This window comes from Lacerta agilis, chromosome 2 (genome assembly GCF_009819535.1).
Source record: "Lacerta agilis isolate rLacAgi1 chromosome 2, rLacAgi1.pri, whole genome shotgun sequence".
Classification (NCBI taxonomy): domain Eukaryota; kingdom Metazoa; phylum Chordata; class Lepidosauria; order Squamata; family Lacertidae; genus Lacerta; species Lacerta agilis.
The window spans coordinates 14,962,311-14,975,510 of NC_046313.1; the positions used below are offsets into that span (position 1 = coordinate 14,962,311).

At 46.7% G+C, this 13,200-nt stretch overlaps 1 protein-coding gene across 3 annotated transcripts in view; it reads right to left on the reverse strand.

Annotated features, from left to right (window-relative positions):
- Positions 1-303: 303 nt before the first annotated feature.
- The window catches only part of CA10 (carbonic anhydrase 10), a 314,314-nt gene continuing 301,417 nt past the window's right edge, over positions 304-13,200 (reverse strand). For all 3 annotated transcript variants that reach the window (XM_033138718.1, XM_033138717.1, XM_033138719.1), the window contains exons 8-10: positions 9,724-9,878; positions 5,367-5,541; positions 304-1,098 (exon numbers count right to left, since the gene is read on the reverse strand). In XM_033138718.1, the coding sequence (XP_032994609.1) occupies positions 1,076-1,098; positions 5,367-5,541; positions 9,724-9,878 (353 nt within the window). In that variant the 3' untranslated portion in view covers positions 304-1,075. The remainder of the gene's footprint in view (positions 1,099-5,366; positions 5,542-9,723; positions 9,879-13,200) is intronic.

Consider the following 13,200-nt stretch of genomic DNA (forward strand, 5'->3'; position numbering starts at 1 on the left):
TTTTTAATTGTTATTGACTAGAGCAAGGGAGGAGGCTGTGGGGTTTGGCTTACTCTGTAGAACACTTTGCAATTGTCTTACCTGCTTCTGGTATCTAAATCTTATTCCTTGTGAATCCTATGGCAAAATTAAAGTCACACCGCTGTATTTTAATTTATCCCCCAATGCTTTTATCTTAGACAAACTAGCAATATATTTATAATATATATGCTTAGGGTTTTGTTGCGATTTTTTAAAATGTAAGACAGCATTTCTTTTATATATATATATCGAGGAGGACAGAGTAAACCAAAGCAAGTGTGGTAAGTTAATTTGTTAAACACATTTATTGAATTGTTAACAGTAACCAAACACAACGTATGACCTTTGTAAAACAAGGAACAGAAAAAAAAATGGATTAATCCCAGTCTTGGCAGTTCCTACTACAGATATGTGATGAGGGGAAAATATTTCAATTTCCTTTATATTCTTCAGTGATCTATTTACAATACTTATCCCGCTATCTGTCCATTATTAAATAAACAGAAGGATCATGACCCAGAAACAAGTTTCCCTTAACAATCTTCTAGTTCTGCTTTGCCAGTAACCAGTAATGAAAGTGACAATATGAGAGCTTCCCAAGGATTACTTGGCACACAGAACACAAACCCACTTGGATGCCGTAGTGAACCACCATGTATGGTATTTTCTTTTCTTTTTAATGGGGGGAATGATGGGAGGGGGAAGAAGGGAGGAGGGGAACAGAGGAGAAATTTCATATGTACAAAGTCTGAAAAGTCTTTCCTTGGTGAGCTATAGTAGTTTCAGGAAAACAGTATCAAAATTGTAATCATGTTATCGGTAAGATCATTGTCTTTTTGCTTTTGTTAGGACCGATCATCTATGAACAAATTTCATCTAGCTGAATTCCCAACTTGGCATCCGTTTATTTTCTCTCTTTTCGTTGCAGCACATGTGTGTGTGCACGCCATCTATGAAGTACAAAGACTGAATGAGGCTGGGGCATTCTGTATTACGTCAATTCACAGTAGTAGCATTCAACTGAGGTTAGGAGTTCTTCCTGCTTCTGTCTGGATCACTTGAGGAGCCATTCGTTTACTGGAAAAGGAACACAACAAGAACAACAACATCATACAGGTTTTCCACAGCGGTACCCGCTTTTTGAGGGCAGGGGAAGCGCCCACATGACTAAAGAAGATCACAGAAGTGCCCAGGGAATACAGATCTTAGGTGAGTCACGGAGAAAAGAACAAAAATCACCTTTCTCCTGGGAGAAAGAGGTAGCCTGCCTGCCCATGGGAAGGCAGCTTCTTTAAACTGCTTTGCTGGAGCGGCAATGTGGCTCCTGTACCTCGGGAAAAGCAGTTTAATGAAGCACTTATACCTCTGTGGTATAAGGGGCAGAGAGCGACAGTGGCTTCACCCAGCAGTATATCATGAGTGAAACTGCAGCCACTCCCGAGTCCCTTTGGCCACTGGCGCACCAGTGGCAGAGGGAGTCTGGAGTGGTGGCGCTGGTTTCACCCATGATATACCGCTGGGCGAAGCCGCCATCACACTTCGGCCCTCATACCAGTCCTGGGTGATGTATCGATACATCGGCCAGGCCTATTGTTGAGGCTGCTCAGCTGAGGCACGGCTTTCGCATGCATCAACTGAGGAGCCTCAGCAAAGCCCCATTGCACCTTCGGCTCTAGGGGAGGGGTCTCTCTCTCTCTCTCTCTCTCTCTCTCTCTCTCTCCCCCCCCCCCTACTTCTGAGGGCCCAGGTGAGAGAAGTGTTGGAATGCCATTCTGGTGACTGCACCCAAGTAAGCATGTATTGGACAGCAGTCTCTTTGTAATGGGTGTCAGAGGAGCCATGGCTTAGTGCGCAGAATTTTGAGGGGCACAAAGCCTCCCGCTGGGCGTCCCTGCTTCACACCCACCAGGGGCCATCAGCTGCTCGGGCTCCCCCTTGCAGGTGCTGCCACCCTCCACAGATCCCAGCCTTGCAAGGCTGCTTGGGGGTGGGGGTGGTGGCAACAGCGTGGGAGCGCGGCAGCCGTGCACTCTGAGATCCCAGCCACGTGTGAGGCTGGGATCAAGTGGTGCACGGCTGCTGGGTCCCCACACTGCCCTTCCCGAGCGGCCTTGCAAGGCTCGGATCCAGGGAAGGTGGCACGAGCAGCGTGCAACAACCATGGTGCTTGGTGATGGTATCGCTCCAGCAGCAGCAGCTGGTGCGGTGGGCCCTGTTTGTCCTCTGCCGGGCACCCCCTCGCGGCATGGAGAAATGCTCTGCCGCTGATGAACACCTTCCTCCATTGCAAAGATCGGGTGCTCCTACTGCCTCCCCTCCCCACCATTTTGTAGGGCTGCCATATTTGGAAGGGCAAAACAGAAGACAGCAGAGGGGGTAGCACTGGGGCTGGCTCAGCTGGGGATCAGGAGCCTTCCCGCTCCCCAGCTGAGCTGCGCAAAGCCCCCCCCCCCCTGCTGCTTGCCTGCTACCAAACAAAAAAACCCTGGACATTTCCCCAAGTTTAAAAAAATCCCAACCATGATTTTAACCCCCCTCCCCCGCAATAGAGGATGTATGGTAACCATTTGTGACTTTATTTGTCAATTTGGTGGTGCCAAAGAGTTAAAGCTTCCCCCTCTCCGCAGACTCAATGTACCTTTGCCCTTCCAGCCCCACTGATGGCAACTGGTGAAAGAAAAAACGAGTCACCAAACAACAGGTGAAACTCGAAAAATTAGAATATTGTGGAAAAGTCCATTTATTTAAGCAATTGTTTTCATTAGCTACTGGAGTTTAATATATGAGATAGACTCGTGACATGCAAAGCGAGATATGTCAAGCCTTTATTTGTTATAATTGTGATGATTTTGGCATTCAGCTGATGAAAACCCCAAAGTTGAAATTGTTAATTTGGGGTTCTCATCAGCTGTACGCCATAATCATCACAATTTGATTGATCAATCACCAGTATGTGATGAAAATCACGTCAAGTTTGGCCCCGTTGTGTGCTCACGTGAGATTGGTGCACAGGAGCCAACTCATGACAAGTAAAAAAATGAAGGTAAAACTTTGGCCTTAGAGTAACATTGGCTCCCAGTACGTTTCCGAGCACAATTCAAAGTGTTGGTGCTGACCTTTAAAGCCCTAAACGGCCTCGGTCCTGTATACCTGAAGGAGCGTCTCCACCCCCATCGTTCAGCCCGGACACTGAGATCCAGCGCCGAGGGCCTTCTGGCGGTTCCCTCACTGTGAGAAGCAAAGCTACAGGGAACCAGGCAGAGGGCCTTCTCGGTAGTGGCGCCCGCCCTGTGGAACTCCCTCCCTTCAGATGTCAAAGAGATAGACAACTACCAGACATTTAGAGGAAGCTTTTAATGTGTGATATTTTTGTATTTGATTTTTGTTGGAAGCCGCCCAGAGTGGCTGGGGAAATCCAGCCAGATGGGTGGGGTACAAATAATAAATATTATTATGATTATGATTATGATTATTATTAAAGGGAGACAGGGCTTCAGAAAAAGGGATAACGTGTTGTTCACAGTCTGGAAATACGAAGCTGTCTCCCAGTACACGGCTCCATCTAGCTATATTCTTTGACAGTGACCTTTCAGGATCTCAAACCCATTTCTATGTCCTACTTGAAGATGCCAGGGAGTGAATCTCAGGTTCTAATTGTCCTCTCCTGTGAAGCCACTGCTGCTCTGGACAAAACAACCACCACATGATGCTGGTGACTGTGCTCCCAGATACCCCATGTTTGCATGATGTGTATATGGGTATAGCTGCTACTGTTTAGATCAGACATGGGGAACCATATGTTGTTGGACTACAGATCCCATCATCCTCGACCATCCACTGTAGTCCAATGACATCTAGAAGGCCACAGTGCCTCCTGGCCTGGTCTAAATGGATGGGCAGGATCCATATTCACTATTGGTGTGTCAAAACATATACTGTGGTTCAGAAACATCGTTTCTGAAGTATCACAGTAGTGAGGTATTTCCTAGTTGCTGACTGGACTGACATACAGAAGCTCTTCCACGGAAACAGCTGTTATTTCTCCCACCCCACATCAAATCATTTGAAATTAGGGACATAAAGAGAGGGTTGCCTGTGGAAGTGGCTAATTCTGGCCATCTGGATGCAACGGCATACTTTTCTCTGCTCCCTCACTGTTTCTCCAACCTTTAGGCCTCTGATATTTGCTGTTTACAGCAGAGGCTTGGCATTTCGCTCCAATTTGGAGAGAGAATTTCCCATAGTGCATATTGTGGAGATTCCTCCAGAATAAGTAATTTCCCCTGTGCAGACATTCAGTCGTTCAAGCCCCTTTAGTTTCCAGCTGAAACTCCTTCAGCCCACCACAAGCATCAGACTCTAGCCAGTACTGTCTGGAGTCATTTTACTTTCCTAACATATGCTCAATTTTGCTTAACGTTCAGGAGCCTGCTTGAAACGTTGAGAGTGTTTTGGAGAACGACTGTTGCTCAGTGGCCGAGCCGCTGACAGCCCATGTGAAGGGGCGTCGGGGACCGGCTGGATGAAGAAGAGTAGTGGGAGTCTGCCTCCCAAGAGGGCTCTGAAGATGACACCTTAGGGCGCAGAGCCTGAAATTGGGACAGTGGGGAGCAGAAGGGATGAACTTCCAGAGTCACAGCCTTCATCTGCTTAGGAGGCATCCAGAGTGAGAGGCTAGAGGAGAGGGGCATGCCTAGAGCTTAGTTTCAGCAACACTTTCATTAAGATGAACCAGGGAACATTGCTATATTATTGTTTTTCTGCTAATAAAAAGCTAATTGCATTCCATGCCTTTTGTGTGTGTATGTGCTTGCCCTGTGGATGACCTGGCTCCTGGACAGCTGCTTGACAAGGGGCCATGCAACTGACCTTCCACCAGCCGAGTTGATGCTGCTTACTGGGAGGGAGATGGGCAAGGTGGGGCAGAAGGCTGGCTGTGTGCAGATGGAGAGGTAGGAGCACCAGATCGACTCTGCTGGTGCACATCCACAGTGCTGACCTCTCCACCTTTCTCCCTCCTGGTAAACAGCAGCTACTCTGCTGATGGGAGAGCAGTGCACAGCTATTGCCTTTCTTGCCAGCCACTAGTAGTCTGGCCACAGTCTCTGCATGTGAAAAGCCCCAGATTCAATCCTAGCACCTCCAAATAAAAGTGGGAAACACCTTTTTTCTCTGTCTGAGAGCTGCCGCCGGTTAGGAGTATTAAAAATCCCTGAGTTACATTGACAAATCATCTCACCTGGTTAAGGCAGGGTCCTGCGCTCCTAAGCCTGGTTGCTGAAAAGGGATGCTACAGAATTACGACAATAAGCATTTAAGAAATGAAAATAATGTTTGGAGCGTACCTCTATACTGTAGTTTCTGTGCTCTATTGTTTGGGCAATCTTTTCCCTGTAAACTAAAGTTGATGTTCGTTCGGATACATCGATTGTTGAGAGGCTGGACTGGTCTGAAGTTGTCGCTCATACTCAGAAAAATCTGTGAAGGCTGATTCTGGCTTAGCAGTCGTAATGAATGCATCTGCACAAACATAAATGGACCCACTTAACACAACAAAATTTACATCCGTTAATATTCAGGAGGAAAATATATGAGCAAACCATATAACCCAGGACAGACAATTAGTGATAAGTACCCAGAAAATTTACTGTCCGTGCTCTGTTCCCCTGTCTTCTGTTTTTTTTTATTTCTGTTGATTATCTGGTAGTGTGATGCAATTGCAACGAAAGCCTGCCCAATGCATACAGCCGTACCTTGGATCTCAAATGCTTTGGCTCCCGAACAAATTGGCTCCTGAATGATCGAAACCTGGAAGTGAGTGTTCCAGTTTCCGAATGATTTTCGGAAGCCGAACGTCCGGCGTGGCTTCCGATTGGCTGCAGGATGCTCCACCTTGGTTTTCGAATGGTTCCAGGAGTTGAACGGACTCCCGGAAAGCATTCTGTTCGAGAACCAAGGTACGATTCTATAGCAAATTCAGTTTATTTTGCCTTTAACTGAAAGCTTCCCATTATGGCTAGGAAATAATGCTGAAATGCCTCTTAAGGGACCCGCTACGTAAGCTCCTTTCCCCCTGAGGAGTGTGTTAAATTACTGAGTCCCGTCCCCCCCATTTTTTTTTTCTTTTCTGCCTTTCACAGTGAAAAATTGTTACTGCAAAGAAACAGTGGCAAGAAAGCATCAGTTTAACATCTCACCCTAGCAGGTGTGTGTGTGGGGGGGGGCTGGCTTGAGGGCAAAAGCATCATTAATCATTATGCAGGAAGAAATAAAATGGTCTGAGCCGACAATGAGGAAATTGCAATTCAGGAGAGGGGAACCCCTGGCCAAAGGTTGGATCCAGCCTGCAGCCAGATGTAATCTGCCCCCCCCCCCGCCCCATGCTCCCTCCCATTCATCAGTGATTCAGTGGAGAGCTGCACTTTCCCTCTTGCTCAGCTGGAACAGCTCAGTATCTTTTGTTAACCCTTGCAACAGAGGGGGAAATGCCACTTGGCAATCAGATTTTCCAGGTGTGCATTTGTAACTCCTTCCTTTGCAAGGAGATCTGCTGTAGGAAAGCAAGGACTGCAGCTGCGTGGAGAACTTGCAGTTCAAAGTCATCCATGCATTTTGCAGTTGCATGTGCACAGTTTTTCAGGGTGTGATGGCCGTCTGGAAGGTTAAGGCTTTGAATCGCTGTAAGGCTATCCAGAAGCGCACTGAAATTATTCACATTCTTCTGAAATCCTTTTGTCTTTTGCGCAATCAAGGCAGATAAAAGGAGGGCTTTCCCACAATGCGTTGAAATAAAAAGTCTATGGAGAAAACGGAAGGTGTGAAACTTGAATGGAGTTACTATGAATTAAATATATGCCCCTGGTTTGCGATGGAAAGGTCACTTGCTGGGAAATGGGGGTTTGTGGCTGGGGCTCATCGTTCTGCCCCGTGTGGCCACTGGAGGACATCAGTGCCTCCTCCTGCGGCTGCACTTGTTGCTGGAAACCTGCCCATTTGAATGAGTCTATCACCTGCAAGCTAAGGGGCAGGGGCCATGGTGGTGGACTGACTGGGGACTTCAGCCATTAGTCTTCACTCAAGTCCACCCATTTCCTACCTGAAGCAGCCTCTCCACTCCCATCGTTCAGCCCGGACACTGAGGTCCAGCTCCGAGAGCCTTCTGGCGGTTCCCTCACTGCGAGAAGTGAGGTTACAGGGAGCTAGGCAGAGAGCCTTCTTGGTGGCGGCGCCTGCCCTGTGGAGCGCCCTCCCATCAGATGTCAAGGAAATAAACAACTACCTGACTTTTAGAAGACATCTGAAGGCAGCCCTGTTTAGGAAATTTTTCAATGTTTGATGTTTTATCATGTTTTAATATTCTGTTGGGAGCTGCCCAGAGTGGCTGTGGAAACCCAGGGAAGTTTTTAATGTTTGATGTTTTATTGTGTTTTTAATACCCAGCCAGATGGGTGGGGTATAAATAATAAAATAATACTAATACTAATACTAATACTAATACTAATACTAATACTAATACTAATTATTATTATTATTATTATTATTATTATTATTATTATTATTATTATTATTATTATTAAAATGGGCCATGACTGAGCCAGCCAGCTCAGTCAGAGTTGGAGTCCACACTCTCCCACTTAGGGCCTGTCTGTAGGTGAGTGGCCAGGTTATACATGGCTATGAAAATACTTGGTCACCATATTTGGGGCCAGAGAGGAATTTTTCTGCAGACAAATTGACCCTGTCTGGAGGTTTTGTCTTACTCATGGCAACCGTCACAACTTGATAAAAGAGCATTTATTCTATCTTTCACATGCACACACACACCGAGAGCAAAGGAGGCTCCAAAAGCACACCTAAGTGACACATGTGAAGCTGATTCAAGCCTTGCTTGCCTGATGAGACCTCTAGGCAGGAGCCACCGCTAAAAGGTTGCAGTAGGAAGTGACAGCCACATCTTACTAGATTATAGTTTTTAAGACATGGGACTGTCTTGTAAGATTGGTGCCATGAATATCAGAGACTGGCGGCTGTGCAGTTCTGTTTCCCAGTAAAAAGAAGTATGCATTTAAGCAAAACTGCAGAAGCCAGTTCAGATTACTCATGCTCATCTAGGAAAATAGATATGAAGCCTGGGTATTTCTGGGAGTCCCTGAACCAGATAAGACATTTTCCCCCAACCTCAGGTTATTTATACTGTGCAAAGAGATCCTGGAGACGGCTGCCCCGACCATCATGGTGATTAAGTCTCTGGCAGTGACTACTCAGCTCTCTTTTCCTGACACTGAGAATCTGGTCGTTTTCAAGACCCTCTGGCAGTGCTTGGCTCACCTGCATGCCTGCCACAGAGAAGCTGAGCAGCGATTGGCAGAGCTGCTCTGATGTTAAGGCAGGGCAGGAGGAAAAACATGGTGAAGTACAGGAGAGGGAAGCAGGGCTCTATCAATGCAAGTCTGGAGGAGAGGTGCTTTGGGTGAATGCAGGGAAGAAGGAAAGGGGGCAGATTTCTGAGAGGGAGAGGGAAACGGAGTGAGTGAATGGGCAAAGAGGCGAGATGTATATAGGGCAGGTTGATTCAGCATCCAGGGAAGTTGTCTACCAGCTCCATCTGGTACGCCGGCTGAGACCCTCCCTGCCTGCACACTGTCTCGCCAGAGTGGTATATGCTCTAGTTCTCTCCCGCTTGGACTACTGCAAATGCGCTCTATGTGGGGCTACCTCAGAAGGTGGCTCAGAAATTTCAACTAATTCATAACGCAGCAGCTAGCCTGGTGACTGGGAGCAGCCGCTGGGACCATCTAACACCGGTTCTAAAGGATCTACACTGGTACCCAGTACATTTCTGAGCACAATTCAAAGTGTTGGTGTTAAACTTTAAAGCCCTAAATGGCCTTGGCCCTTTATACCTGAAGGAGCACCTCCAACTCCACCGTCCAGCTGGGACAACATGGTCCATCTCTGAGAGCCTTCTGGCGGTTCCCTCACTGCGAGATGTGCAGCTACAGGGAACCAGGCTGTTATGTACTGAGTTGAATAGGATCCAAAATGCAGCAGTCTGATTGGTCCTAGAACAATAGGATTGAGATTGCAGCAGTCTGACTGGTCCCAGAACAATAGGATTGAGATTGCAGCAGTCTGATTGGTCCCAGAACAATAGGATTGAGATTGCAACAGTCTGATTGGTCCGCAGGAGCCACCCAATCCAGCTCCAGGTGGAAGTGAATCCGCACTCCGATTGGCATACAGGAGTATCCCGGAATTAGCCAATCACGTGGGGCCCATTGTGTAAATAGTGTATATAAAGCAAACGTTTTGGAGGAACTGCATTCCTCACTACTATGAGCTGAATAAAGAGCATGAAATTCACACTTGACTCCGAGTATATTTCACAGGCGGAGGGTCATCTAGGCAGTGAAGCCCTCCGTGTGGAACACCCTCCCATCAGATTTCAAACAGATAGACAACTATTTGACTTTTAGAAGACATCTGAAGGCAGCCCTGTTCAGAGAAGTTTTTAATGGCTGGTGTTTTATTGCATTATGTTTTATTTGCTTCAGAGGCAAGGAAGACTGGACTTCACTTTTTTGAACTAACCCACCACATATTTCGCCGCACGCTTCGGTTTATTCTCATATTCCTTTACAAAGATACACCTGAAATTTGTTATTCTAACAGGGCCTTGTCAATAGAGGTAGCAGTGCATACCTGCATCCTTGTAATGTAGACAGGCTTGTTCATTAGTATCCAACTTGCTGTTTCGTAGCAGGGTGGAATCGTCATCGACCCATCATATGTAATGAAACTAGAGGTTTCGGGGTAAAGTTGTTCGATATTAAGTCCCTGCAGTAAGTATGCATCATCTGTGGGATAAATTGGGGCATCGTTATTAACAGGACACGGCTTTCACGTTCACATGACATCATTTCCTACTAGTGTTATGGAAAAGGAACCTAACGCAACAGGCACGGGGAACCTGTGGCCCTCCAGATGTGATGGAGGTTGCGTATTGCAGCAACATCTGGGGGGGGCACTTCTGGTCCAACTGCCCTGCACTTGATATTGATTTCTTAACTGCCCTACATGATCAGGAAGAAGAACCCGGACAAAACTGCAGTAAACTGTAAGGGAGATTCAGAAGTCTAAATAGGAAAACATTGTCTGCTATGTGGAGTCCCAAATCTACAAATGCACCTGCGTTTTATTATCTTGATGGTTCAGGCAGCGGCTCTGCTTTTTAATACACAGTTATAAAGATATTTCTTTTCCTGACTGTGTATGATTGTGTCATTGCTTTTGGCTAGTACGATAAAGCTTATTTTGATCTGAACTGCCCTACACTGCAAGGTCGGGTTACAACAATGCAAAATTATCAGCAATAGTTGAAAAACAAGCTACAGTTACAGAAATAGGATGTGACCTATTGCAAATAGAACGTGGGTTTGGGGATAATCTATGTCGGGGTTTGGGTGCTGGAGCTCCTCGTGCACAAACTTGGACTGCTCATGCACGAGGTACCAGTAGCGGGGAAAGCGGCCAGCGTTCCGCGTGCTTTTGAGCACGGGCGCCGGCCAGGTCTCACAATCTGAAGGTTGAGTAAGCCGGGTGATGACTCCGAAGGTGCATGAGTTCTTAACTGCCTCTTAAAGAAAAATGTTGCCTCAAGAAATAGTATATGCCCTGACTCTGAATAGATAGGTTAACTTTAAGGAAATTAAAATTTTTACTCTAAACCTTTTACTCCCTCTTTACCCCAAAGAAAGACAGACACCGGTTATATCTTTAGCGGCCTTGGCAGAACCCGCGTAGGCTCGTCCCCTAAGCTAAGTTCTCCTAGACTCAAGGTCCCTGCGCGCCCAATCTTCCGCGAGGCTAACTAAATAAGCTAAAACCGAAATATCTTCCGCAAGCCTAGCCCTAGGCTAAACCTAAAGAAACCTAACTAAAGCTAAACCGAATGAACTTCCGCGATCTAACTCTAACTAAAGGAAAAACCCATCCAACCCATCCAGCCCGCTCCTAATCCCCTTAAACTAAACTTGACTTCAACTAAAACCCAACTAAAGCAAAACGGAAAAGAACGTGACTGACTTGCCTAAGCGGGGAGCCTCAGCCTTTTATTTAGGAACAAACGTGACATCATGATCAATGCCTCAACCAATAAAATCACTGTTGCTGCCCTCCAAAAAGGCGGGAAGCAAGTTTAACGCTCATTAATAACTTTGAACATGACCGGAACTATAAAATAAAGGCGGATTAATCTCATTGGTGAACCAAACCATTCATTCTTACTTTCGCTTTCGCTTTTGCGCGTAGCAATACCAAAAGTAGTTCCTGAAAACCTCATAAAACAAACAAATAAATGTGGATCCTATAGCGGATCCGTGTAGCGTATTCCGACAAATCTACACAACCTGGCTCTTCTGAGTGCAAAAGCAAGATGCCAATAAATAATGTCATTCATAGCAGCCCCCTTGCTTCAACCACAGCATTTCATTGCCCTGATATTTACGGCAAAATGCCTCCCTCCCCCAAAAAGTTTCCCCTGTCAAATAACAAGCAAAGATATTCTAAATATGCTCCGTTTCACAATTTTGGCGTCAGAAGTGCAAGTTCTCAGCTTCACAAGGCTGTTGAGAAGCTAATGGGAGGAAGGGGAAGACAATAAACACACCCTGAATTCCCGGGAGGAAAACCATGATGCAAATATCCAACAACGAGCACAAACATGGGGAGTTCCACAACTCTCAGCAAAACAGCCGCACACCCAAAATAGTTTGCCAACCTTGATAAACAAACAAACAAAAAAAAAGCGTCCTTGTGTCTATAAGAATTTCAGCTCACTGCAGCTGCAGGGTGTTTGCAGATTTATTCTGTGTTTTATGTTTTTGTTTTGTGGGTGCTTCACATCAACAAATAACAGCCTGGTGATGGGAAGCAGTCCAGCAGTAACTGGGTGGGGGCTCTGGGTTTCTGCCCCATCACAGCAGCTGCAACTGATTCCAGTTGTGGAATTTGAGGTCCACTGGCTTCATCTACATCATCTCAGCGCAGCAGCATTAGAAGGTCAGCTGGAGTTATTACTCCCCCCCCCCCCCCGCGCTGCAGATGAGGGATGGCGAGGCTACAAGGCAGTCGTTTGTGTAAGCCCACCTACTGAGGTGCTGGCAGAGCAGAGGTGATATTTGAACTGGGAACTTCTCAGCTGAAAGCTCCGTCTCCGAGTACTGCGGGACGGCCGTGCAACTTTAAGCACGAGCAACTCTTCCTCATTACTGTGGCTTCCATAGCTTTGAGTGCACACAGGGGGCACCCAGCACTTGAGCCAGAACGCGACTTTAAATTTAGTAAAACTGCATTTTATCGAGCAGCATGCACAATGAAAATGCTGACCCCTTTCCCCCCCTTTGGTTCGGGAGAGAAAGAGAGAGAGGGGGGGTGGGGAGAAGGAGCTTGATTAACAATTATTATTTTTTCTGTTCAACATATCCTGGAAAGGCCAAGAGTGTTTAGATTTAATTACCCTTGCACTGCAGAAAAAGATTGTTCTACCTTGTTAAGGTTAACGTATGATAATAAAGCTGCTCAGCGAAGCCTAATGCCCTTTAGTGTGCGCAGTGGGAGTGTGGAAGGCACTGAGAGCTCACTCCAAATGCTCGAGCCAATGAGGAAATATGCTTTTAAGCAAACGGCTGGGCTTCCCACTTTGCTTCTTCTTCATCGCATCCTTCCTTCCTTGCTAATTAATGAGCCGTCCCTTTGTAGAAGATTTCAGGGAGAGCGTTCTATGTGCTCAGCTTATAATTAGAAAGAGTCCGAGCCTTTAAAAGCCTCCTGAGCAGATCGGCACCTGTCACGCTGTCTGTGCTCGTACGGCAAAGTGGTTAATAAACAACCGCGACATTTTTTTGGTCTCCCTCACAGCAACCCTGCCAGGTAGGTCTTCTAATTTTGCAGGTGGGGGACTGAGGTTAAGAGAGTTTTGCTCAAGTCCACGGAATTAGTGGCAGAGATCAGACCTGAGTTGGTCTACAGGTCTACTGAGAGCTTTCTTTCCCATAAGGATTAGTGGTTCATTGCGCCAGGGTGCCAGCCTCTCAGGGGTGCCCACTGAGTGGGGGAGCCGCGCAGCTTTGCCAGTGGCCTCCCCTTTCCTTGCATGCCCGCCAGCTGCGCCCTGTCAAC